A 27,278-nucleotide genomic window follows, 5' to 3' on the forward strand; every position below is an offset into this window, starting at 1 on the left:
TCCAACTTGAGCCAGGGTTTGGCCTTGGGTATCAGGTGCCAGCGGCTAAGGAAAGGCAATAGCAAATATCTAATACTACTACATCTGCTGCTGATGAATATGATTATTATAATGCAGGCAAGCGTTGCCGTTGCAACAGCGGCTACAACAACATCAACAAAAACAACAACAGTGTTTTTTAAATCGACTACCCCACCCCGCATACCGCACACCTTCACATCACTTGTACCAGGGGACAAACCGCCCGCTTATGCCTGTGAGCTATGATAAGATGACTTCGACGATGGAACTCATTCGCCTCTTTGTTTTTGCCCCCTCAGGTAACCTCATCCAATCTCAATGTCCGCCAACCCCAACCTCGCCCTCCCTCCCTCCCTCTCAACCATTTCATTTAATACTACCCTACAATAGACACGAAAAGAGCTCAAGCAAAATGCTGTCAATTATTATTGAACAATACAATCTTGTGCATAGTTTAAAGAAAATGTGATTAACAATCTCAGAAAAAAACCCAAATTACTGCCAAATATTTCATTTATGATTAGAAAGATTTGGTTTAAAGGATCGTAACTCCTTTCTAATTCATTTTTTTTCATTGCTATAAGCATGTTATAGCTTGTGATGCTCAACTGGTTTAAATTTAGCAAAATTTACGTGATTCCTTGTTTGAAACTTTTTTGCCAAAAGCTCTTAAGAAAACAGAAAAAAAGGATATTATAGGTTTTCCCGCGAGAATTCTTAAGTAATTGAAGTATCTACTTATAACGGATTTGCCTCTAAAGGGCATTCTAAAGTTGCAACTAGGATTTAAGTATGTATATGTATGTGTGTAGCTAGACATAGTTGTTCTTTTTGCTGTTGTTGTGCTATTTATTTAATTTTTGCTCGTTCTCATTTCTCATTTGCCATAATTTATGCCAGAATGAATGAGATAGCCACAGTTCGGGTGACAAAGAGAAAGCTATACAGAGAGCGAGAGAGAGAGAGAGAGTTAGTGAGGGGGTGGTGAGTATATGATAGAGAGTGAACAAGATGTTGGATGCAAAATGAGAGCATAGTATACTTTTTGTTTTTTATTCTATTGTAGTAGTTGTTGTTGTTGTTGTTGTCGCTATTTCAGATAAAATATCATTATCCATTGTAGTTGTTGCTGGTGTTGCTGCTGTTGCAGGTAGTAGGTACCCTCGTCTCATTATCGCCTGTTGAAGATGCTCTGGTTCTGCTCTCATTTAAGCTAAAGCTTGAAAACCAAGTATTTCAAACAGTTGCCGGTCGTTAGTCGTCGTCGTCGGATGTGAATAAAAAAAATACAACAACAACAATAATAATAACAACAAAACTAGTAGAAAAAAAAACAAAAACCTATATATTGTATATATATAATGTTTAAACTTCCTAATCAACATTACAGTTCAGGGCCAATTGGCTATAGGAAAATGCTTAAGTAAAATTCTTAAATGAGATAACAAGAGACAAAAACACTAAAGCAACAAACAAATCGAGTGTCAAAAGAGAAAGAGAATTGGTGTGTGTGTATGTTTTGTTTGTTTTTAGTTTTATGTTCCAAATAATTCTCAACTGGTTTAACCATTGGAAAATTTACACAATTTAATCGTAGTAATTCGTCTAAAGTGCAAAATTTCCATTTATAAGCAAAAGATCTTTGTAATCTAAGCCTGCAAAAACAACAAAACATCTCTTATCTCACATTTTGATTAGAAATATTATTGAATATCAACTGCATACGTTTTTTCCTTTATGTACTTGTGTTTTGTAATTTATTTTCATTACATCTATGACAACCTTGTAATTATTTTCACTCTGCAAGTATTTCTTTAACCTGAATGACCTTTCATCTCGACAATTCCTTAACTTTTGCATCACCCCTCGTACATTGTATTTAAATCTAAGATCTAAATAAACCATGTGAAGAGCTTTCAGTGCCGTCAAAGTTAATTTTAGTTTGCAACTTAAATGGATGAACCAAAATGAAGATGGAAATGTGAGTAAAAACAAGAAAAAAAAAAAAAACACACATAATCCTGTCACCTTAAAAGTTCTCTGCAGGTTTGTGTGAATTTCACACTGCAGCTTGAATTTCTTTTGCTCTTGGCATTAGATTTTATTTATGGCCCGAAAAAAAAAACCGCACATTTTGAAAAGTGCAAACATCGCTCCGTCACTCATTTTCAGCAACAGCAACTGATTGTGTGTGGAAGCAGAATTTGACTTATGACCAGACTCGCAAACCACAGGACTAGACCTATGTAAGGACCCTCAAATACATGCACTTGGAGAAACAAAATATTAAGAGGCAAACACAATTTGCAAGAAAACTGTTTTAACCATCTTTTGCTTAATTGGTTAATTCTTATCAATATAAGTCCATATTTGGATTTAGCAGTACAAGAGGTACAAAATATTTTGACATTTAAATGTAGAAAGAGATGCCAACAAAAAAGATTTCCAACTAAGTTTTGCTTCTATAAATCGGTTATTGGTTATCGATGCTTTGCTTCTTTCAATCGATTAGTTGTTATCAAGAGGTGTAAGAGGTTTTAGGAATACTTTGTCTACCGATATTTTTGAGTGTATCTCAAAACAAACAAACAGTACCATATACATATATACATATATACATATGTATATGTATGTGAACATAGTGCCACCTGTATCAGAGTGAACCGCAAAAAATTTCACTGGCTACTCCTTTTTGGAGATTGCATTTAGCAAAGATTTCATTGCGGTTTGAGCAACCCTAATGCATTCAGGCAGTGGGTCAGTCGCACGGCCTATAATTAAACACTGGAGGCCACTGTCGGCACAGTTTTGCCATTTGTTCAGTTGTAATTGAAAAGAAGTAACCAAGGGAAAACAAGGGACGGCTATAAGAATACCTTTTAAAAATTTCCGCACTTTCATTTCACATATCTGGCTAGAGTCAAAACTGAATTGAACCGCGTACACCACCCAATTGGCAACCCATTCCGGTAATTTAAGTTTTCTCTTCGGGGCAAAAAAGCAAAAACAAGAAGCGAAAAACGCAAGTGGGGTGAAGGGAGAAAACCATCGCTTCGCTGGTCACTTTGCCTAATTCAACTTTGTCGGACGAACCGAAACATACCGATATGATATCAGGCAGGGAAAGCAGAGGCAAACGGCCAAGCCAGACGAAACCTGACTAGGCCAATGTTGACGTCGCTGTTGACGTTGATGTGATGGAATGGAATGGAACTGAACTGAATATAGTCGACGGGTAAGCGAAGCAAACGTTTGCGTTTGCGTTGCTCGCTTTTACTTGCAGAAACACTTTTCATGCTTATGACAGCAAATTGAAGTGCGCCAAGTTTTGACTGGCTAAATTTACCGCCTCCCCACAACACACAAACACACACACACACACACTCCAGATATGTACATATATACATTTATGTTGATTTGCCTATATATAGAGACACCAGCTGAGATACGTTCAATGCATATGCATTGCTTTCCACATTTCACCCATTCATGATGCAGTTTGGTCACGTGCTCTAACCATCAACAGACACCTCCAAGCACCTCCACAGCCATAACCGCAGACTCAGTCACAGTCTCAGGTGCAACTTTAGTGTCAGAGACAGGCTCAGAGACATGTACATAGGTGGGACAAAATTCCTATTCTGACAAAATATTACCATCTCGAGGTAAAAGATAGACTCCAAAGATGGCTTAATCTGTCACTTAACATTCTAATGTCCTTCAGACATGAAGATCTTAGAACGTGTTTCAAGATGTTCCAATGTCTGCAACCTAAAAGAAAAGGTTTTTAATTTTAAAACTTTAAAAAAAGTGTAAAACGAAAAAAAATAACTCGGTAAGTTGTAAAACATTAACTTTTCATCTTTAAATTTATTACCAATACACAAATTCTAAGACCAACAAATTTTAAAAACACCCTTCTTAAAAAATACGCAGCTTTCGAGTTTAAATGACAAATGGAAATAACTCGATGAGTAAATCTTTACCTTGAGTTAAAAAATAAGTGATAGTCCTTTCATTAAGTTTGGTAATTACTTTTTAACCAATATCCTGTATCGATTTAAAATATATAGAAGGGATTTATTGAATATCGAAACACTTTAATGTAATCGACTGGATCATTTAACAAATAGTTCTTCCTGCAATATATTAATTTACAGTTACAATTCGGTACAAATGTGTGTGTGCGCCTTGAGTAACGGAAATTCATTTTCACTTTTATTTCTAACAGCTCACAACAATAAACAAACAAGCTGTAAAAATGGCACTCACTAATACAAAGACAAAGCTCTTACCATTGCACTAACTGCACTCAACCCACTCACACACATACACACACCACACACACACACACAGCCACAAACACAGATATATGTCATAGGCTCACACTACAAAACAGTTGGCCTGTCTGTTCGTCTCTTTTCGGTTCGCGCGGTTCGTTTCGGTTGCCTTCGTTTTGTGTCCGGCAAGCAGGATAAGTTGCTCAGATGCTAAAGATTCTGTCATAACGGCTTCGGCATTCGTGACGCGCGCCTCGCACAACGCTTCAGCACCAGCAGCAAACAGCAGCGCCAGTGGCGGAAAATTAAAAGCAAAAAAAAACACACAAAAATACTCACACACAAACATCCAATTCTTAAAAAGAATAAACCCAAAAACTAAAAAATATATTTTTAGATTTTATTTACGAAAAATAAAGACTTATTTTTTGTTGTTTTTTTTTTCGTAAACTTTTTGAAAATCGTGTTAACTAACAGCCATGTTATGGCTTTTGTATGTTAAACGCAAGACTAAAAAAGTGAAATAGATTTATGAAAAATTAACGGTAAAAACGTGCTAAATCCAAAGGAACCAAAAATATATATCTACAAATCAAACATTATATTCGTTTCTACTTTACTTCCCCAAAAAAGGTAAGTCCTGGGACAATTTTTGCCCAATTTACTCAGAACTTTTGTTAGAAAATTTCAATTTTGATGGATTTATAATCAATATTTGAAAATGAGCATGAGCATATTATCTTAAATTCAAAGTCCAAACAATAAAGTGCAAAAATTTCATTGGCAATTGTTGATATTTGTCTTAACAAACTATAATAGAATGTGGAAAAAAAAATTACAAAAAGAGAATAAATAAAAACTTTCAAATTTTGCAATTTGAAATACGATGGGGCAAATTTCATTTCTGTTTTTAAAATTCTTAGTCGTAAACGGTAGAAAAATTTAAAAAATTGTCTTTTCTCTTTTGGGTCCTATTTCCACATTCCCCTTAAATAGATTTTGTGGATAGTTTTTTGCAATGAAATTCCTTTAAGAGTAAATGATAATTCTATATATCTTATCTGAATTGGTAATGAATAGATATAATTGTGAGCTAAGCTTCTTAGCTTAATGATTATTTCTTAGATTTGAAAGAAGAAAACATTAAAATCTCAATTCATTGTTTAAATTTACGCAAAATCGAAATGCTAAATAAACAATACAATTTCGAATGATAATATCACAGCTTCTTGTTAGATTTAGAATATATGTAAAGAAATATCTTTTTCAATAGTTTTATTTTCGTTTTTTTTTTAAAGTTTGTAACATCATTTCCAATTGTGAATGACAAATATTTGGAAAACTCTTTGACAATATGAAAGATTTGTTTTTTTAGATGGGTTTTATATGGCGGAAAAACGATGTCTGTGTGTGGGTGTGTGTGTGTGTGTGTAAGGAGGAAAAACTTCTTCATATTGACAAAAGTTGTAACAATGATAAAATGTGAGAATGTGTGGAATGCCGGTTCTCTTCTACCCCCAATGTTGAAGAAAGAAAGGCAGCATTCGGCATTTTGTATTTATATTTCGAGGGGCTTTGTGTAAAGGGTGTGTGTATGTGAGTGTGTGTGTGAGTGTGTGTGTGTGTGTGCTGTGAGCTCGTTAGCATTGTCCAAGTGCTAAGCTTTCAAGTGTTTTTTGTGTGACAACTGAACTGACTTTCTAATGAACTGCATGCTGCAGTCAGCTGAGTCTCTGTCAACCGCTTTCCTCCTGTCTGCGCTGGTTTTCTCTCTCCCTTTCCTCCTCCCCGCCAATCTTCATACTCATTATCAGAGATATGGGCAACACCATCTCTGTGGCTACCTACAAAACGTTGGTGTAATCAAATTTTGCCACTTGCGGTAAGAATATTGGACTAGCGGACAGAAGAGGGCTGAATGGCTGAAAATTTGTCAAATGTAATGAGCATGAAATGAGTTCTCACTTTCACAAGGATAGAACGGAGTGAAAGGAAAACACACAAGCGTGCAAACACACACACACACACACACACACACACACACACATCACTTAAACATTTTTCTCTGTTGTTAAGGAGAAAGAGACTTTTACTTCCCACTTCTTTGTTGTCAAGTGCTTTTCCCTTTTTACTTCCGACTTCCTGTTTGATATAGTAGTAAGTAAGTATGTGTGTATGTTGTGTGTTTGCATACTGTAAATGTGTCAGTTAGAAATAGGACCAAAAAAGACGCGGAACTATGACCCACCCGCTTATCAAATTTGAATGCGGATGCATTAGTTTGGCTTTGCTTTTCATTTTCTGCCATCTGAGTACAGAAATTATATTTAGCCGCGTATACGCGGCGTATACTTTATATGCAAATATTTCATTTAATGTTATTGTTTATCAGCTGCTGCTTGCGGGTGTGTCTAAACAAAACGAAGCCCCCCGGATAAGTCATAAACAAAGCCCAGACAAAATCCACACCAAATTGTTCGATCTTTGTGCTTGCACTGTATTTTTGTTTCTCTCCGTTTTCTTTTGGCTAAAATTAAATGAAATAACAAATACCTGTTACACCAAATAATATTAAGTGGTTTTTGGAAATAGTTTTGTACACAATTCTGATTGTTATATAGGGCCATGATCGAACCCTGGTATCTTCCAGGTTGGTTCTCGCATTTTCACTTGGGCCAATTGAATACTTAAAAAAGTATTCAAAACTAATTCTGATTATTGTCGAAAAAGTAAATTACACCTACAAATAGACATTGCTTGACTTTAAAATAGATTACAAGATCATGAAAGCTAACACCGATTATTCAAGTTGAAAATCTATTCATCTATGTATTCAATAAACAAAAGAATGAACTATTAATAAAAACTATTGCATTTAAACATTTGCCAAAGAGTTAAAGGCATAGAGGAAACAATCATAATTTATTCTTTTGACCTTAATGTGATCTAGACATTGAGACATTGACATGACAGGGGCATACAATATTTCAATACTCGCACACACACACACAAACGGGGGCAAAGGCAATCCAAAGCCAAATCGAACAAGCCGACATGCAAAGGGTAAGCAAATGGTTGCTGTTAGTAATATGTACTTTTCTTTTTTGCTCTTCTATTTTTGTTGAAACAATAAATCAATTAAATGCTTCTGTTGAAATTTATTTGCCTATATTGTTTTTTCTGCCTTCGATGTTATATTTTTTTTATTATGTTTTTATTGCTGAACTAAACTTTATTGACGTCAGTTATAAAATGTTTGTTTGAAAGGATTATTGATCAATAATGAAACGGGGAAAAGCAGAAGATGGAGAGTTGCATAAAATGTATAAAGTTTGCATTGAAATTGCACATAATACTTGTATGTTTGCAAGATGTGGAATAAAAGTTTCTTGTCTGAAGTTGATATGTGTAAGGTGTGTGTGTGAGAGAGCGGGTATAAGCCATACAATGGCCGATCGGCTTTGACACATCTTTTTCTATCTCGCTAGACCTCTGGAAAAGCAGTTTTGATCAGTCCAACAAATTTACGTTGCACCTGAAAATTGGGCAAACAAAGGGGTTTTATATCAATCAGAAAGGTCGCCCTTGCCCTTTCGCAGCGAGCGAACGGCAAAAACTTATGCATTTTTTATCATCGGAGGGGGAGACACGTCAACACACAGGAAGAAAGACAAAACACAACACATCAGACATACTGAACGGAAGCAGGAGAAAACGGAAACAGTCATGGAAACATCAACAATTATTTTGGTTATTGATACAAAAACAAAAAGTGTATATATGTATTTCATAAAGAAATTATACAATATCACATTAAGAAATCGTGAGATAATTACAAGATTAAATGGATTTTTCTCACTCTGACTCTCTGCAAACAGATGTCAAACTGGCATTCTCCATTTATATACATACATATCTATCTTTGTATATCTGTCCCTCGTTTTTTCTCTCTTTTTATATACATATATATCGTTTGTTGTTGTGGCGTGCTTAGTTAAATCGGCTTAGCTGACAAACCAACACACACACACACACACACACATGAGTGCCACAAACACAGACACATCCAAGTACACATATATAGCAATATTATGGGCGTGGCTATGCTTGGCGAACGGGAAGAGGGCGCCTCTTAAATTATTTGCGCATTTGTGCGATTTAAAAGCGATATTCAACGCCAACGGCATTATGTAGTGCAGGCTCAGTCAAATAGATGCAGCTCAAGTGCACTTTGAGAAAAGCTACACTAGACTACAATGTTGTAATTTAGATTTACCGTAATTTGATCTAAGACCAAGATCGTTGCCAATACACAGATCGTCAACCATTACATTGCTTTAGGCATTCTTACCTGTTTGGAACAACTCTGTAGGATAATCCTACAAAGCCATAGCATCCAAAGTCTTGGCTTTTGACACCTGGCACACCTTTACTTTCATTGCTTCTCAGAATCTTAGGATTAAATGGGAATCAGCCAACAAAGTTCCATCATGCATAGAATTTTCCAATTTTCCACCTCTTTGAAATTCAATAGTTTCTACTTCTACCTGAGATTATTTTCGTAATAAGTGAAACTGGGGTTCGAAAAGATCTTAACTTAATTCAATTATTTTAGAAAAAACTGTAAAAGTAAGAATATATAAGCTGTAGGTGATGATCGAAGATCTACTAGTTTAATTTGATCCTTCTACCATGATAGTATAAATGTCTTTAAGTGCAAAAATCAAAGTACGTTGGTTATTTGATAGTGTTTCGTCTTTGGTCTTTATGCCATATTTATTTTCATATTTTTTTTTCGCTTCCATTTTTTTGTGTGATTTCATTATTGATTTTTACTGCACATACCCACACATATACACACACACACACACGATGCCGCCAAAGCGCAATGTAACATTAATGTAGCATACTTTTTCGGGCGGCCAAACTGCAACAGCATCTGCTGCCTGAGGCTAACAACAATAGAGAAGAGCAAGATTCTTGCACAATATCAGCGACCCACATACATACATATACATACATGTATGACATTGCCATAGTTATATCTATGTTTGTATGTGGGTGGATGGGTGGTTGTTTCGTGTGTTGGGGCTACCCAACCCGCCCCTCAAAAAGAAGATGAGCTTACGAATTTCTGCTTATCTCACTTGCTTTGTGCCATGTTTGTGTATGTGTGCGTGTTGTTGTTGTCTCTTGCATGGGATCCATCCTAGTGCCAACTAATCATGTCATTAGGCCAACTGATGGCCCGCCATGACAAATATACTTGGATTTATAATCTAATCAACACACTCACAAGGCAAGCCTTGGACTGCTCCTCTCCTCTCGGCACCCATCTCTTCCATTGTCCCCTTGTTCAGAACCCTTAATATACATACATATGTACATATGCACATGTCACATATCCTTGTACATAATTGGTTATCGCAGAGCTACGCTTCTATTGCGACAAATGATGGCAAATGTCACTTGAAAGTTATTTTCCACTTTGAATTTGTAATGAATACAAAATGAAAAGCAACAGCAGAACTAAGCTTAAAAAAAGGACAAAAAAAAAGCAGAAAGAGAAACACAGACAGGGACTGCATTACCTTTTTTAACACAAGAGTGGAAAAGAGAGAGAGAGAGAGAGAGAGAGAAAGTCACATCAGACTGGGAGTAAATATTTTTACATAACTGCATCAAAGGATTACATATTACAAATTAAATTAATTTACAAATTTGTACAACAAATATGAAATATTAACAGTTCTTGTAATACATAAAACCAAATCTTAAAAGCTTAAACAAAGTCAATTATAAATCTGTTACACGCTCATCGAATTATAAGTAAATAAAAAAAATATGTGAGAATGCAGAACTCATTGAATGAACTGTGAAACGTCATTTCAATCTTTCCACAAAAAAAAAATGCTAAAATGAATAGACCAACTTTTAAATGTGTGTGAAGGAGACTAAACCCAGTTTAAGTGTTTGACTAACCTTGAAATGCATTTTTTTTTTAAATTCGACTTTGAAGAACTTTTGAAACTATTTTCATGCCATGCTATATACGATTATATTAACGTTACTTGCTTCTATTTTCATATTGTGTGCCATGCAACAGCAAGTTATCGATATTGATTGATAATCAGGCATCAAGTGAGCCAACTTGATGCTACTTTTTGAGGTAAGCTCTTGGCTGAGACATCTTCGTTTCCTTCTGTGGTTGTAACATCCATCTCCGTTCCCAGCCAATTGGCAATTTCAATTTCAATTTTCAAGTGCTGAGGCAAAAAATTGTTTTCAACTTACAGCAAAAAAAAAAAAAAAGAAAGAAGAAAAAAAGTTGCCGCTGCGAATTCGATGGAATGGAGCGGAATAACCACATGCCGGTCTGAATGTGGGTGGAAAGCAAGCAAAGTGTAATGGCCGAAAGCTTCAGAGCGAGAGAAAAAAAAAAGTTTTTAATAATTATTTTTCGTTTTGCATTTTTGTGTTTTTTTTTATTTGACGCTGCCAATGTTGCGTATACGCCGCATAGGCCCAACCAACTGACCAACAAATGACCTCGCCTCAATCTTTTGTCCTTGTGCTTGTGCAATGATTCAGATCTGGTTCATGTTGGCTTTTTTTTCTCTTGTTTTTTTCTTCCGTTTGGCTCAGCGTTTCCCATTCGTCTCATGCTGGGCTCATTCTTTACATTTGCCCTCCATCTATCCATCCAGCCATTCACCTAACTAGGCTCTCCTAGAACACCCACTGCCCACTCTCTAACCTTGCCCACGGTTTTGGCTTTATTAATAATAGAAAAATGCCAGCTCTTTACCGTGGGCCAACATTGCTAGTGGATGCTTGCTTGTTAGCCTTCTTGCCTGTTGGTTGTGGGCATGGTCTGGCATGCATTTAATTAACTTTTAGTAACAACAAGAACAGCAACATAAAACTAAAAAAAAAAAAACACACAGAATTTGCTAATAGAATTTTTGTCGCTAGAATTGCATTAATTTTAAATAAATTTGCATTATACTCTAACAAAAGGGTAATAATGCATTATAAAAGACCATAAAACGGCCAAAAAATTTTAAAACAGAAGCCAAATGGGTATAGGAATATTTGTTCAATTTTCCGTCGGCCTCACAAAAGTAAAACAAAAAGTAAAATTATTATAATGTTTCCTTTCAAAAATAAAAGGGTAAGAAAATGTCTCAATGAGAGTAACTTTTCATGGAAAAGAAGTTACTCTCAATAAGACTTTCATCTCCAAAATCTTAAGCTTAGAAACAGTTTAACTTTAGGTCTTCTTTTTGACTGAAAACTAACATTTCGCCAGAATGTATATTCAAAGAGTTTCTTTTCAAAAATGACTAAAGAAAGGCCAATGGAAAAGACCAATAACTTACACATTCAAATTTTTTTTAATTTGACTTAATGGTTTGGTTATTAGTAGAAGTAATTACCTTACGAAATACATACAAAAAACGAAACAAAAGACAATCCTCGAGAAAAACAATATTTCAAGTCTCATTTGACAACAAAATATCTTCCCTTGCCAAGAATGTTTTATGAATGTTGACTTTTCCCCCGTTCTGTGTTCTCTAATTTCTTTCAGCACAATTTGTATAATGGGAAAAACTATTTGAACGAAACGATTTAATGTAATTTCATTAATTAGTCAGCTCACTGCGCACACGTGTGTTCCCCGCTTCAAGAGGATTCCCTATTATTTCACCCGAATGCCTGACAGCTATTCATTTGGGCTCTTTATTGTGAAGCACATTCGAGACTACCTTTTTATTTTGGCTACTTAATTTGTTTTTTAATAATTTAAATGATAATTGCACTTAAAAATTCATAATTGTGATAATTTTTTAATAGTTATTATTTAAGTTGTGACTTTGGGGATGGCTGGTAACGCCGCATAAACTTTATAACCACACAAAAAAGAGCCTTAAAAACAAGAGGCTGGTTCGGGGATGACAGTGAGAGTTTGACTATGCGGGTTAAAGGACAAATTAATTTTTTTGTGAAATTTCGCTTAACTCGTCGCAAAATTTGCATATGAACAACCATACATACCATACACATATATACTTATATATGCCAACAGGCAACCAGTGACTAACAAATTTCCTAATAACGAATTCCCTTTGTGGACAAAACCAGGACAAAGAGTTGGCCAATATCATCGAAGTTTTTGGATACCCTTTCGCATTGAGTTCAAAACTTATCAAAAATCATTAAATTAAGACAAAATACGCTTGACTTGTTCTATTGGAGATTAAAGACTGTCAATATTCTGGGAAAATTCACGAACCAATGTTGGTTTTTTAGTAAAAGTGAAAATTACAAGTATTTTTTGGATTCCATGAAACTTTAGGTTCATTGTATGTACGATCTTCTCCTAGGCAAACTCTATCTAACACTTATGACACTCACTGTAGGCATTGATAATGTTTATAATGAATAAATTTAAATGTTTGGTTAATATTTTGGAAAATCTGAAAAGAGTAGATTTCACAAAAATTGTTTAATAATTTTCCAAATGATAAGTTAATAACTAAATACAGAAAATTCTTACTTAGTTTAGTCTTTCTTTGTGTTTTATTAAATAGCTCTTACTTTTGTCACACCCACACCCATGAAGATCAAGGTCGCAAGGCGCACACACACACACACACACACACACACACGCCTACACCTACACATTTGTATATCGACAGAGAGAGAGAAGAAACTTATCTGGCGCTACTTTTTTGCCAGCGGCTGGCTGGCTCATTTATAAGTAGAACAAGTGATGCATATGACCCATTCCCCCACATCCATAGTCACCTAGTAGACCCCTTCGCCTCTCTTTCTCTCTGCCCATATTGCAGTCCCAATGTCAGATGCAACTGCTTCATATGTAAATCTTCTTCTCTCTTGCACTCTCTTGGTCTTTGTTTCTCGTTTCGCTCTCTTTCTTTCTCTCTCACTCTTGGGGTTTTCGTCTTTTACGCCTACCGCTTGCATGTAGAACATTTTTAAGTATGTGCAAACACTCACAAACATGGCCACAGAGCATCATGTACACATATGTGTATATACACACACACACATATATTGATATGTATGTATGTATATGTAGATGCCTCAGATGCTGTCTCTGGGCGCTGCAGCTGTTGGGCCTGCTCTGCTCTGCTTTACTGATTAACGTACATAACGGCATACCACATAAATTCTTCCCTTCCCTTTTTGCCTTAAACAATGCGGCACTGTTTTATTTTTTTTTTTTTTTTCTAATTTTGTTTTCTCCTTCCTTTTTTGGCTGCTGGGTGGTGGTTGCAGGCAGTGCGGGATTTTTGTGGCCAGAAAACTTTATTCACACGGTGAAGCCAAAAACATAATGCAAAGTTTCTCCATATACAATATGTATGGAAAATGCAGAAATTTGTTTCAAAAAACAGTTGAAAAATTTATTTTGTACTTTAGTTTACACAAAGGACCAAAAAAAGCCAAGAAGGAGAGAGAGAGAGAGTGTTGTGTTGTATATATGTGTGTGTAACTTGCATGAGTTGCTGGAGATGTCAAAAATGAGTCAAAGAAACGCTAATCCCTTCAGTTTGGCCAATGGTGTTGAGCTCCAGGCAAGCTGGATCCTCAAATTTTTAGTGGAATCTTAACCAAGAATTGTTGTTAGACAGCTTCTTCTGGTTGTTGGTAAAGGGATACAAAAAATGCCTCAAGCAGAAGATCATATAGGGTGATGAAGTTTTATGCTTTAGGCTGGAAAAGTTTATAACTTTTCCTTTGCCTGGTGACATAAATATGTTCTATGAACAATGTTTGTTTTAATAAATATTTTCTATTCCAATGACATTTCAAAATTTACCATTGTTGAACTGTTCATTTTGCTGTCCTAGATTCGCCCCTGAGAGATCATCATCGTTTCTTTTTACTTCAACAATCTTTCAAATTAACTTTCTGAAAGCTAAGAAATGATTATTTATTACAACAATCAGTCAAAAACAGCATATATTAACTTACAATTGTTTAAATAAAGGATTTAAATGAGTCATACGATAATCGTTTCATACATACAAATGTATGTAAATAAACACATCAGCTATTATAGCTGATTATAAGCTGTAATTCATCTCTCAAACAATTTAATTTCAGTTTCAATTTCTTTGATAACCAATCGATAATTAATTTGGTCACATTGTAATCTAATTGTCTATTTGCCGCAGCCCCACATCGTCTTGGAGAAATCGTCTGGTTGGGTATACAATTTCATTGCCATTGCCTAATATGATGTAATTCCTTTGGTGGTGTTTTCTTTACTCTTATTGAAAAAATAGTTGACTTGTTGCTGGTCCTAAACCTAAATGAACAAAAAATTACAGTTCTTTGCACTTTTCATTCTGGCAGAGTATAGAAAATTCGCTATATATGAAGTAGTTTCGGTGGGTGTGTGTGTCTGTCCGTTAAACAATGAGCAGCAAAGTAAACGCGTCGCATTCTATGCTTGCTGGCTTTGTGTGTTTTTTTGTTGGATTTGTATTTGCTAGCCGGAACAATGCAACAGTTTTTGGCCCCAAACAAAGAATAGACGGCCCCTCTGCTTTCAGTCCAGTACAAGCATAATAATACATAATAATAATAAGAATAATGAGTATAAGAATAAGATGAAAACAAAAAAAGAGAAAAGTAAGAAGGCAACAAGAACAATAAAACGCAGTCCAACTGCCCCTCAGCCCCTAACCACTCAGCGTTGGCGTCGTTGGTTACACTGTTGCCTCTTGGCGTTGTCTGATTTTCATTCTTTATTTTTTTTTGTTTTTTGGTTTGCAATACCCCGTCAAAAATTGGCATAAAGAGCATATCAGGCGCATTAAAATTCATTGAATTCTAAAGGGAAGCAATGTATTCTTTCATATCAATCGATTCAGTCTAAGAGCTAAATCGTTTAATGAGTTATCGATTAATTCTTAAATAACACTGCTTGATGATCTTTTGAAAACAATAACCTAACAAATATTTGTATTAACAATGTCTTACACTTTGATAGCTTTGGGTTTAAGTTAGACGTGAGACTTTAGGGTAACACGTGGTCGTAGTTCCCGTTGATTTTTGTTTGGACTTTTTTAGTGTTTTTGTATTTTGGAGGCGTCTTTTGTCCTCTTGGACCCATGCAAAATTGCATGGCGCAGCATTAAAACAAAAACAAAACCTCAAAATGAGAATTAGAGAATGTTACTTCATGCCCCTAACCCTGCCCAAGCAGCGCTGCGCTCTCTCTCTCTCTCTCTCCTATCGTGTTTAGTCCGAGCACTTATGACCCAATCCTGGCTGGGGTTTTCATTGTTTTTGCCAAAGCTGCGACACAAAAGTGAAAATCACCATTTCCCTGATTAGCCAAGTTGAAGTTGATGTTAACTGTGGTATTTAACAGACTTTAGCATTATCTTTAATCCATAAGTTTGTTAGTAAGATCACAAGCGATCATAAATAACCATCCATTCCGTGACTAGAGAATTCAGTTATTTAATTTTCTTTTCCATTGCATCATTTTCATTTTAGGATTTTCTAGTTTTAGTTTAATTCTTTAAGCAGTTATTTAGCTTGAATTGATTTGAAACTTATGTCGGCATTTCAGAATGTTTGGTTTGCCATGACCCTCATTCGCTTTGTGTTGCCACTTTTTTTTGCTCCTTCTCTCTCTCTCTTTCTCTCACACTTTGTGTGGCTATTGTTTGCTATTTTGTTTGCCTCGTTCAGCCAGTTTCCTGTTTTACGGTTTTAGCCAGGCCAACAACAACGGAGCTAAAGCTCTCTAATTGTCAATGCAGGCTGCCTTTGCACATCTATCTGTCTCTGTTTTTGTTTATTCATTAAAATTTACATGTAGCTCATTAGGTGAATGTCCCCCATCTAACTAACTCGGTCTCTCTCTTTCTCTCTGGGATTGGCGACAACGACAATCGCCGCCATTCGACTGACTCTTAATTAGTTAGAGAACAGCTGCATCATCTAGTCGGACATTGTATATTATATCCTTGGGTATCCTTTGCTTCCGCTTCGATTGTTGTTTGCGTCTTGCATAAATTGCAATTTAATCAACAGCAAACAATTTATGGCCCGCACAATTACATATTATAATTATTATTATTACCCACCCACACTGACACACACACACACACACACACACATCCACAATATACCGCATGCCGCATACCACATGTCGTATGATTAATATGCTTGTAAAATTTATTACGCATATCCACAAAAACAAAAACCCCACCACAAAACGATGCGGGGCCATGGTAATAATTGAATTCCACCATTATATAATCGAATAATACATCAAATTGTCACAAATGGCAATAGAAAACAGCATTTTAAATTAAACTCGAAGCGAATTTATGCATAATAATGTATGGGAATAAACAATTGACTTGGCAATTTTCATTGCAAATCAACCAACCAAACCATTTATTGCCCTTTGGGGCTAATCGTTTATCCTTTTTATGTTCTCTTGATACAAAAAAAAAGATGGTATAACTAACCCCGCGGCTTACCAACTGAATCGTTTTGGTCGAGTGATTGGCAGTTAGTTTTAGTAGTTTAAGGTCCTCTTATGCGATATAAGGGTAGCGTATAAAGGTTCGAATGGCTGGATTTTCAAGCGGTTATTTTTAGAATTTTATAGGGATTAAGTTTTTAAGTTGGCCTTGGCTCCAAAAAATGAATTAAGTATGACAAGCTTTGTAATTTTTCACCCAAGTGATAATGATACATTATAGTTATATAATTCGTATAAAGCAAGAAATGTAAAATAGGCCATCAACAACAACAAACACACACACACAAACATATTCGCCACTGTATGCAAACATATAAAGAAAGCCGCAAAAAAGTATGCTATGCTTGTCTGGCCCGCACTTAACCAACTCAAAGGGAAAGGCAAAAGGCGTAGGTAAAAGCAAAGGCGATGGCGTGGGGTGGAAAGGCTCTGCCACTTAGTGCATGCCACTTTCAGTTGCATATATGTATTTCTGCATAAATGCAACAGAGAGAGAGAGAGAAAGATATGAATAGGGAGAAAGAAAAAAGAGATAGAGAGAGAGAGAGGAAGAGGATAGTGGACACAGTAAGTCCATTTTAAAAATAGTTAGTTATTAACGAACAATTAATCAACACCCATTTGACTTAATCCGTCAGCTGCATGGCAATGTAACTATTTGACATACTGACAAACTGACTGACAGACTGACTGGGTGGCACACATATTATGCCAGAGTCAACATTCTCTGACACAGAGTTAAGCCCATTGATGTGTAATCCGGATTTCATTACAATTTTACATCATGGCAGTCCTCCGCTGTCTGTTTGGTTTGGTTTGGTTGGCGGTTGCCCGTTGCCCATTGCCGTTGCACATTTTGACAGCGCGCTGTCAGTGTTCGGTTTACTTCGGCTTAAAGAAAGAAACACAGAAACAAAGGTAAACATTGCCCCACCCCAAAGCCACACAGACACTCCCCCTCTCTCATACCAACAAACAAACAGAGATAATAACAAGCTGTCGGGAATTGCAACGAGTGCTGGGTAATGTGAAGGTACTTTAAATAAGGACAGTCCAAACCAACCACTGGCAGTTCAATCAACACGGTGGATATCCATAGGAAAAATCTACAAATTTCCTTTATTTTTCATTCTTATTTTATTGGCGAACAATAGGCTTTATTCAACAATAAGCAATGAAAATTCATTTAACTTTATTTTTACTGCGAAGCCCAATAAATTGTTTGGTTTTTTTAATGCATTTATTATACTTAACGTTATATAAAAAAAAAAACTTAAATAATCTAGACAAAAACCATACAGTTCCATGGAGAATGATTCGATTCTCTCGACCTTCTGTGCCTTTCTATGCTGCCATTGAAACTTTGGATTAACTCTGCTAAGAAAAATATAATATAAATCATCTTGAATAATTTTTCAAATACTTTTAAAATATTAACAACTTCGAAAAAGGTGAAGAATATAAATATTGTCTGAAGTTCGACATTCGAATACTTCCTGTAAGGTACCGGGAAAAAAAACATTTTTTTCCATCCCACCTGAATCAAGAAACTCTACAAACGTTGCCAACTCTGCTTCGTTTCAATTCGAAACGTTTTTCTGCTTCTGGTCTTACTTAAACTTTGGGCCATTAACGTTTTATGGTGATTGCTGCTCATCCTTCTGGCATATTCATTCTTCTCATACTGATGCAGTTGTTGTTGCTGTTTTTTACTTCTCTGTATTGTATTGCACGTCAACTGCATTGATTGAATTCATACGGGCAGACACCTTGCCTCTCTCTCTCTCACTTTCTTTTGCACACACAGTTTGACAGCCATTGGCATTGGCATTAATGCAGGCAGCTCCATGCAAGGCTTTGTTCCATATACAAAATGCATTTCATTCGGTTTGTTGCAACTGTTAAGCAGGTGAAAGCTTTTCACTGAATTTCCATGTACAACTTGCCAGAACAGAAACCAAGCGAAAGGAGTATCAAAGAAATAAAAATTTAACAAATTACTCTTATGGCTGCCATCAACATAAGATTTATGTGTGTAGTTGGCCATAAACGTCACAAGAAGACACCAAAAATAAAACCGTTTACCGTACAACAACCATAAACAGTGGATATCGATCGACTTTCCGACCCTTAACTGGTTGAACATCTGTCAACTGGAGTGGTCTGTCAAATTTGAAATATCCTGGCAGACGAATGGCTTAAATCTGATGGGAATGGAACCTGGAACCTAATTCTCACTAATTGAAGATTTCAAGTACGAGATATAAACTTAGACAGTTTGGGTCAGCTGAGTGTATATTTGGCCACCTTTTGACGCAGTCGAAGTCACAGACGCTGCCTAATCCATATTGATCAATGAGAGAACAAGGATTATCCATCTCATTTTGCGCACTTAGCTACGAGGGACTACTTTTTAACCGAAAGTGATTGAAAAGAGGGACTTATTAAGCCGGCAACACTTTCAATTTACACTTAAACATCGATGAAAAAAAAAAAACCAGACAATTAACTGGGCAATCAAATGTTTAAATTGGTAAATGTATTTTGTAAGAAATTGCAGATCTGAATGTCGATTTCTTCAAAAGATTTATTCTAGTTTACATTTTCTTCTTAAATTTCGTCGGTTTCAATGTTCTCTCCTCTCTCTTTCTCTTAAAATTGAGTTGCTAGTAAAAAGAATTAGTGCAAATAGAGGCTTAAAGTTCTTTATCTAATGCTAGCTATGCTTTTTATGCAGTCGTAACCATTTCGTGACTCGAAAGTAGCCATAGCAGCAAAGCATAATCAAATCATTCTATTTTAAAACTTTTGTATTGCCAAGGAGGAGGATATTAGGTTTGAGTGTGAAAAACTTTTGATTCCTTTGTACGCCAGGAAACAAACAACCGTTTGATGTAGCTCAAGGAAAATATATGTTTTCATATTCATGCAAAACGTTTTGCTACTTGCTTTCAATGTGTATGTATGTACTATGTATGTATGTCTGTGAGTTGTTGCGTAAATCAATTGCAAAATCAAATTGCTGCAACAAATTTTCTTCATCTTGTGTTATTGTTGCAGCTTCCTTTTCTTATTCCTATTCTTCTTCTTCAGCTTCTTGCATGCAACAAAAAGTGGAAAATGGGGGGAGAATGGAGTTCAAATGGGGTCGGCTATGCAGCTTTTTGTCACATCAGTTTTGAGGCTGAAACCAACCCAATGGACCTCAAATGGCAGCCACATCTGTGCTGGTCTAAGGACTATTTGAATTTATTATGAAACTGGCAACCCCTCACCAATTCCTATTAACCTACCCACTTACACTCACCACCACTTAGCCATCAAGCCTTCAATCATTTATTTATTGACTTGTGTAACAAGACTTAACCTAACCTTTTCTAACATTTTGCACATTTCACCCTGTTGCTCGACTGCTTTTGTTGTGTAAGCCAATGGCAATTTCATTGTGTGTGTGTATGTGAATAGAGTCCTTATGCAAATGATACCTTTTCTTTTCGATGCCATTGGAATTGTTGCTGCTGTTAAGGTATTTATCCATATGATAAATTATACATAATTATGACAAATAAATCGGTATTTGCCTTGGCTTCATTTTCATTTTATTGTGTTTTGCCACATGCAGTAATTTGAGTAACAAACAAGAAAATTTACTTTATATACACAATTATCTAACCCAAAGTCGAACAATAACAATTTAATAATGACCAATAAACGCAGGAAATGATGTGAAACGAAATGAGAGTCAGCTCGGTAGCCGCCAATCAGCCAAACGAAACGAAAAGTATTTGGGCAGTTTGCCAGCAAAAAAAATAATAACGAAAAACCAAAGAGGCAACGAAAAATCTCAGCCATAGATCAATTCTGGTTGCCCGTTCGTTGTCAAGGTTCTTTTCACCCTGACTTGCCTTTCATTCATTCTCTCTTTTGCTCTCTCTGTCTAGTTTACCAAGGAGTCAAAAGTCAAACAATTATTTGTAACTGCTACTGCCACATTAAAGTGCAAATAATTGGAAATTTTAAATTCAAACAGTTCAATACCTTCTTTTACTGATAGGCAATAACGTAAATAAAATTAGAATTGGTTATAAGTGTTAAATTTTATTTTTATTTTTCAACAATATTACCATAGCTACAAACAATTACCTTTCCCCTAGTTTACACGGCAAATGCCTTTCTGGCAAAAACGTGCAAATTCTGATTTAGATTCTTTATTTTTTATTCAAATGCCGGAAATACAAATGAAACCAAACCGTGTATAAGCAAAATATGAAGAAATGGTGAGATTTCAAAAAGCATAGCATACTTTTTTGGGCATGAGGCTTAAAAATTAATTAATATTTTAAAGACTCACCTTAAGCCAAGCCCAGCAACAAGAAATGCTATAGCTTGACTAGCTAATGCTAATGCTCAATTTTTCTATATCCGCATTAAGTATACGACAAGAGGTCTAATCATTAAGAGAGACAAACATTACGCATACGGCATGTTGTCCCTTAATTTCATTATGAATAACGACGCAATCTTTGGATTTGTACTCTTTTTTCATTTCAAAGTGTTGATTCATTTTGTGCTAAGTGACTTTTGTTTTGTCTAAAGTTTCGAAGAGCAGCATTTCATCATGGGAAGCATGGCTAACATTGCGTATACTTAATCATCAATGTGATTTTGGGAGAACAACTTACAAAAAAACAAGCCGTCTGCCCTTTAACTGTTTTGCATAGGTAAAATGAATTTAAATGAAATATTTTCATGCCTTTAATAAGAGTTTGACTGCCTTTTTTCTTTTTTGGCACAGTGTGCGCCACAGTAAACAGAAGAACTTAGCAATTGGCATTGCCATTGGCATTGGCATTGACATTGACACTGACACTGACAGTGCAAATAGTTCTAGTCCTAGGCACGTAATATTTTTCGTTCTCATTCTCACTAAAACGTACATATGGTTGGGTGAATGGTTGGATGGATTGGTTGTATTGATTTATAGAGTGTCAATCTGACAAATTACATACACAATAGGAACACACACATACACACAGATCTAACCCCTGTATCCGTTTGGCAATGAAAAGAAAATACTGAATACCACAAACTGTCAAAATTTGTTATATCTTAACTGTCAATAGACATTTCAATAAGCACATAGAAAAACATAAAACAAGCCGTTGGTTATGCCACTTTACAGCTCACCTCTTTTTTTTTCCCCTGTGTATTTTTTAGTTGGTTATTCAATTATTAGTATAAAAGTCCTACAGACCAAGACAATTATGATGATAATCATTATCATATCGTCATCATCATCATCATCTAGAGACAAAAACAAACCAAGTATTTCCAAGAACTGGTAAGAGAAACCGAAACCGAAACTGAATTCGAATTCAAAACAAAACTGCCACCAAGATGAGGGAGTTAGCCAAACAGCAGCAGCAATGGCGGCAAAAGCAATTTCAATGCCAAATTGTATAAGCAGACAAGAGGCAAGCAGGCATAAGGTGAAGCAGGCAATAGCAATGGCAGTGGCTGTGTAGCAGCTCAGCCAAGCGGCAAATGTCCTGCGGTGACAAAAGCAAAAACCCTTGCCAACACTCCTTACCCATCGTTCCCTTCCGTTCCCACATACACACATTCCTTTTTGTGGCTGCTTTAAGATTCCAGTTGAGGTGATGTAACTGCATCCAACATTCAACAGCAACTACAATCTTCTACCTCTTCAATTACCTCAACTGCTTCTGCCATTGCCCTCAATGCCAGCCAATTGCTGCTTATTTAATGTGGTTGTATACAATTTTCTTAAGTTTTAAAGTACTCTGATGCTTATTCATTATATATGAACTGAGCTATATATATATACCTACTCATATATTTCTGCTGAATCTAATTACACAAATTGCTTGGGAATTGCATTCTCCTAAAAGCAATCCTTTGAATTTTCTGAGAAGAAAACTAGTTAGAGTTCTCTGGAGAATTCTCTGAAGTTCATAAGCAATATAATATGATTGTGCAGTCGATCTATTCTAATCATTAAGCCCAAAAGGTTTAAGATAGATCTCAATAGATCTCCCTCAACTACGCTCTTGACTATAACTCATCCAAATCACTTGAACAAAAACTAATTGAGACCAAAACCCAGTTGAATTTATCAGTTTATAAAAATTAAATTAGTTTCATGGTGTTTTACTTGGACAACTTTATTTGAAAACATTTCAAAATCAGCAGCTCCATAGAGGCTTACGAGAAAAGAGAGAAAAAAAAAACATCATCTGTTTAACCCACATTAAGAAAACTTTTTGGCAAAAAAAAAAAAACTCATCAAAGAAGGAAGCGAAAAAAATAGAAGCCTTTGTCAAATAACGCGAAAAAAGTTTTGCAGCAGCATCCCCTTTCCCCATCTCTAGTTTTTGCCTTTGTTAGCAAACATTTGTCGGAAAGCGGGGGGGACTGAGGCGTGCATTATGCACATTTGCCCCAATGGAGCTCAAGAAAAAGCTTCCGAAAAAAAATTGTTATAAAAAATAAAATGCACAGCAATCACCACTAAAACACAAAAAAAACATGCCCATAGATCCAAGGAACCGAAAGATTTTTCAATAGCTTTACCGCATAGCTTAAATGCTCTTAGATACATGGAAAATGGGCAGGTAAGAGGAATATGAACTTTATCCCCGCTGGGCTAAAAAAAGGAAAAAGTGTGACTGCAGTTTCCGAGCTAAGCATAAACAAAGAGTTAATTCCTTGTCCTGGTTTAAGGAAAAGAAAATGGTATACCACGAACTTATATTTATATACATGATGTTTACTTTAAATTAAGTTTTTACTAGGATCCCTTTGGCATACTAGCTGGCTCTCTCTCACTCTGTCTCCTACTCTCTCTCTCTCTCTCTCACCCTCTCTTTTACTCTCTCACAATGTATATTCTCTTGCATAAGCGGCAATTGCATCTGCATCTGTGCCAAGTGACCCAAATCATGGCTGCTGATTCTCTGATGATTTGACTTGTGGCGTAGTTTTCTGCTTTGGTCGTAGGATAATAAGGATGAAGGATTAGAGATGGCTATGGTGAAATGGGGCGTTGGTGGGGCAAGCGGGATGCTTAATTACGACACGATTTCAAGTTGGGTACACTAATTGATAAGCAAAATTTTCTTCCTACTTAACCTGACACACTAATGATGATGACGCTGATTCTGATTCTCCAGATAATAATGATGATTATATATGATAATAATGATGATGAAGCATTTGGAATTGGATTTAAATTTTATTTGCATGCCTAATCAAAGTGAATAATGAATGGTTGTCTCTCTCGCTTCTTGTTACATAAATGTCGAGCACAATTTGGCTACGAAGAATACCCTTACCCTATGTAATTTTGTGCAACTCAACAAAACAACTTGCAAAATTGGAATTCTTATAAAAAATTATATCATATTTGTATGCGAATGTGTAGTACTCAAAGGTATTTTCGTTTTTTCGGACAAGACGGGAGGCAGGAGGCAAGAGGCAAAGACTTGCCCAGTTAGTTCAGTTATGCAAGCATATTCATATGTATTCATATGTACATACATAATACATACCTGTCCAGATGCAAAAATGTAACAGCATGAATTTTGTTTGCTAGTCATATTAGTTGCAGTTGCATAAGCATCAAACGAAATTCCATAGAAATTTCAAATTTTGCTTAAGCATCGTTTTCCTCTTCAAAAGAGTGAATCAAGACAAGAAAAAAAGTGTGGCTGTAATATTTGCATAATTGTATTAGATTAGATTTAGCTGAAAAGTAGTCAAAAATTCTTTAACTTTATTATTATAAATTACATGCTAAACAAAAAAAAAAAATTAAATAAATAAATTACACAAATTTGTTTAGAATTAAATTATAAATTCACAAACAAACAATTTTTTTTTTTAAATTCATTTTTAAGCGCCACAAAGTAGGCAACACTTTATTCACATAATAATAGAACACTTTTTTTGAAGGGTCTAGAATCGAATTGAATATGCAAAGTAGAACAAATAACACAAAAAAAAAAAAAAAAAAACAATTAAGATTATGAAAAGGGATCAGACAGATAAGCCAGTACTAGAATTTTCATTAAATTGAAATTTGCCAAACACACAATCCACCAGCAAACCACCCAATCATTCGCTGAGCCTTCTCTTGCTCCACCGTCGCCACCACCACCGACACACCAACCAACCCATTTATCCCTTAGATAACCGCTCATTGCATTCTGGTCGAGACTTGGCCATTTGCCAGGCAAACAAAAAAAAAAGCCAACTAGAATAGAACACAGAAAAACATAAAAAAAAAAAACATTCCAGCCAAATGATGATTGCATCCGCTGGAGATGGAATATATGTTAGATGATGCTGCACTGGGGGGCTGAAAGGATGTTCACACATTGTGGCGCATGATGTAATGCATGTATATATACATTCATATATTTGTAACCCAATCATAAACGACTGATGTTCATCAGTTTATATAGAAAACAAATCATAAATGTATGCGGGATATAAGTTAAACTCACTGACAGCTAACAACAGCCGGCGAAAGGCAAATAAGAACAAAGAATTCTTAGGCAAATCTCTGTCCTATTTATTGTCAAACAAATAGTCAGTCAGTCTGTCATTCACTCTGTTTGTTTGCATGCACGATTTGTGCCATTGTTTGACGAGTTTTCAATTACAACGAAATCCCACATATCTACATTAATCGAAGATATTGCATATTGTTCAATATTTATATTAAGGTTGGAATTATTGGCAATTGTAAAATATCTGTGAATTGTTTTCATAGTTTATAGATAAAACTTTTATTTTATTTTTTGTTGATTTTCTTTACAGAAGATGCCATCTTAAATGGCATTATGAAACAACTGAAGAACACTAACAAGGATCTCTTTGGGAATACAAATTTATTTCACATTTGACCATTGGCACAACTCAATATCCATTGATATGAGTGAAAGTGCTGCTGCTGGCGGTGCTCCTTCTCCTAATGGTATTGGGATTGATAATGGAGACGATGATGGCGGTATTTCTGTTCCATATTTATATGCACAAGCAACGACTGATGTCATACCAACGGAATTCGATGATCATTCGTATGCCTATTCCTCGCATGTCATTGAACGTGTCACTCATGTTGCCACAACATTCGAAGAGGCAGCTGCGGCGGCGGCAGCAGGAGCGACTGCATCAACGGGGGGCCAGCCAATGAATATTACTTTTGCCTCGGTCACGGCAACCAATTCCGCAAATTGCTCATTGCTTTTTGCCAATTACACGCCACCCCAGCCAGGTGAGTAAGACGATTTATTCAAGCTAGAAAAGTCCGACAGTAATTGCTTATTGCTAGTTATTGTCATTATAAAATCGAAAGTAACTTTTCAATCTTTAGCCGACAATGTCGCTAAAATATCATAATACTTGTCAATGGCCAAATGAAACTGGCACTGGGCGGGTCTTTAGCAGATAAATAGTCCCTATTCAATTCAATATTTGAAAATTGCAGGCATCTACTGCAATTGGACATGGGACTCTCTGCTCTGTTGGCCACCTACTCCAGCTGGGATGTTGGCCCGCATGAACTGTCCATCCGGTTATCATGGTGTCGATACGCGCAGTAAGTATAAATAAGTAACTAGAAGTGTATTAAGGCACGAAAGCTTTATTTGCCCATTAAAGTTTCAAATTATTCGTTTTACTGTATAGTTTTTATATCGACAACTAGTTGGGAATTAAAATTTAATGAGTTAATGGATATGGGATCAATCTAAAACGAAGTGAATTTTAAAACTGTATCTTCAAGACCTTACTGAAGCAGATTTCGAATTTTGCTATCATTCTAAAGTCGAAATCAATTCCTAACTAGATGAAATAGTGAAATAAGAACTAAATAGAACCTTAGGATATATGTATATTCTTAGTCTAACAATTTAAACATAGACTTAATGCTTTACCAATAGCTTTGTCTATTATAATTTTATAAAGGAGATGGTTTTTAACTTACAGAGGAGACTTAGCAATTTAATTTTGGCTGTGTTTCTAGTTCTGCACTTTAGTTGCCTAGTGCTTATTGCAGACTTCCCTCTAGGAATATTAAGGTCATTATGTTCTCAGGTTATACAATTCGGACCCTTTGTATAGCTTCAATTTGCATTTTCCCCTAGGACAACTTCACTGCAGGAGAGCGAAAACTGATAAGCCAATGTAAACTGCTTGCCTGCAGTTTTAACTGTGTTTACTTTGCATCGATGTGCTTACGCCAAGTTGGCCTTGTTTGTAGCAAACATTATTGCTTCTCGCCTCCGCTTGCCTGGCATAAGGCATATGAGCTAAAAATATATGCGTAGATTATGGAGAAAACGTTGGCAAAAAGTCACGACTCCGTTAACGCTTAGGTGAACTTCCTACAAATACAAGAAAATCGC

At 35.8% G+C, this 27,278-nt stretch overlaps 1 protein-coding gene across 5 annotated transcripts in view; it reads left to right on the forward strand.

Moving 5' to 3' along the window:
* Window positions 1-1,289: 1,289 nt before the first annotated feature.
* Pdfr (Pigment-dispersing factor receptor) overlaps window positions 1,290-27,278 on the forward strand; it is a 30,807-nt gene continuing 4,818 nt past the window's right edge. The window contains exons 1-4 of one of the 5 annotated variants that reach the window (XM_068302994.1): window positions 1,290-1,525; window positions 4,699-4,934; window positions 25,690-26,146; window positions 26,360-26,470. In XM_068302994.1, coding sequence (XP_068159095.1) covers window positions 25,804-26,146; window positions 26,360-26,470 — 454 coding nt within the window. In that variant the 5' untranslated portion in view covers window positions 1,290-1,525; window positions 4,699-4,934; window positions 25,690-25,803. Of the gene's footprint in view, window positions 1,526-3,788; window positions 3,857-4,698; window positions 4,935-25,689; window positions 26,147-26,359; window positions 26,471-27,278 lie in introns of those variants that run through there. The other 4 variants (XM_068302990.1, XM_068302992.1, XM_068302991.1 and 1 more) reach the window with 4 other exon arrangements.

This window comes from Drosophila tropicalis, unplaced genomic scaffold, assembly GCF_018151085.1.
Source record: "Drosophila tropicalis isolate 14030-0801.00 unplaced genomic scaffold, ASM1815108v1 contig_158, whole genome shotgun sequence".
Classification (NCBI taxonomy): domain Eukaryota; kingdom Metazoa; phylum Arthropoda; class Insecta; order Diptera; family Drosophilidae; genus Drosophila; species Drosophila tropicalis.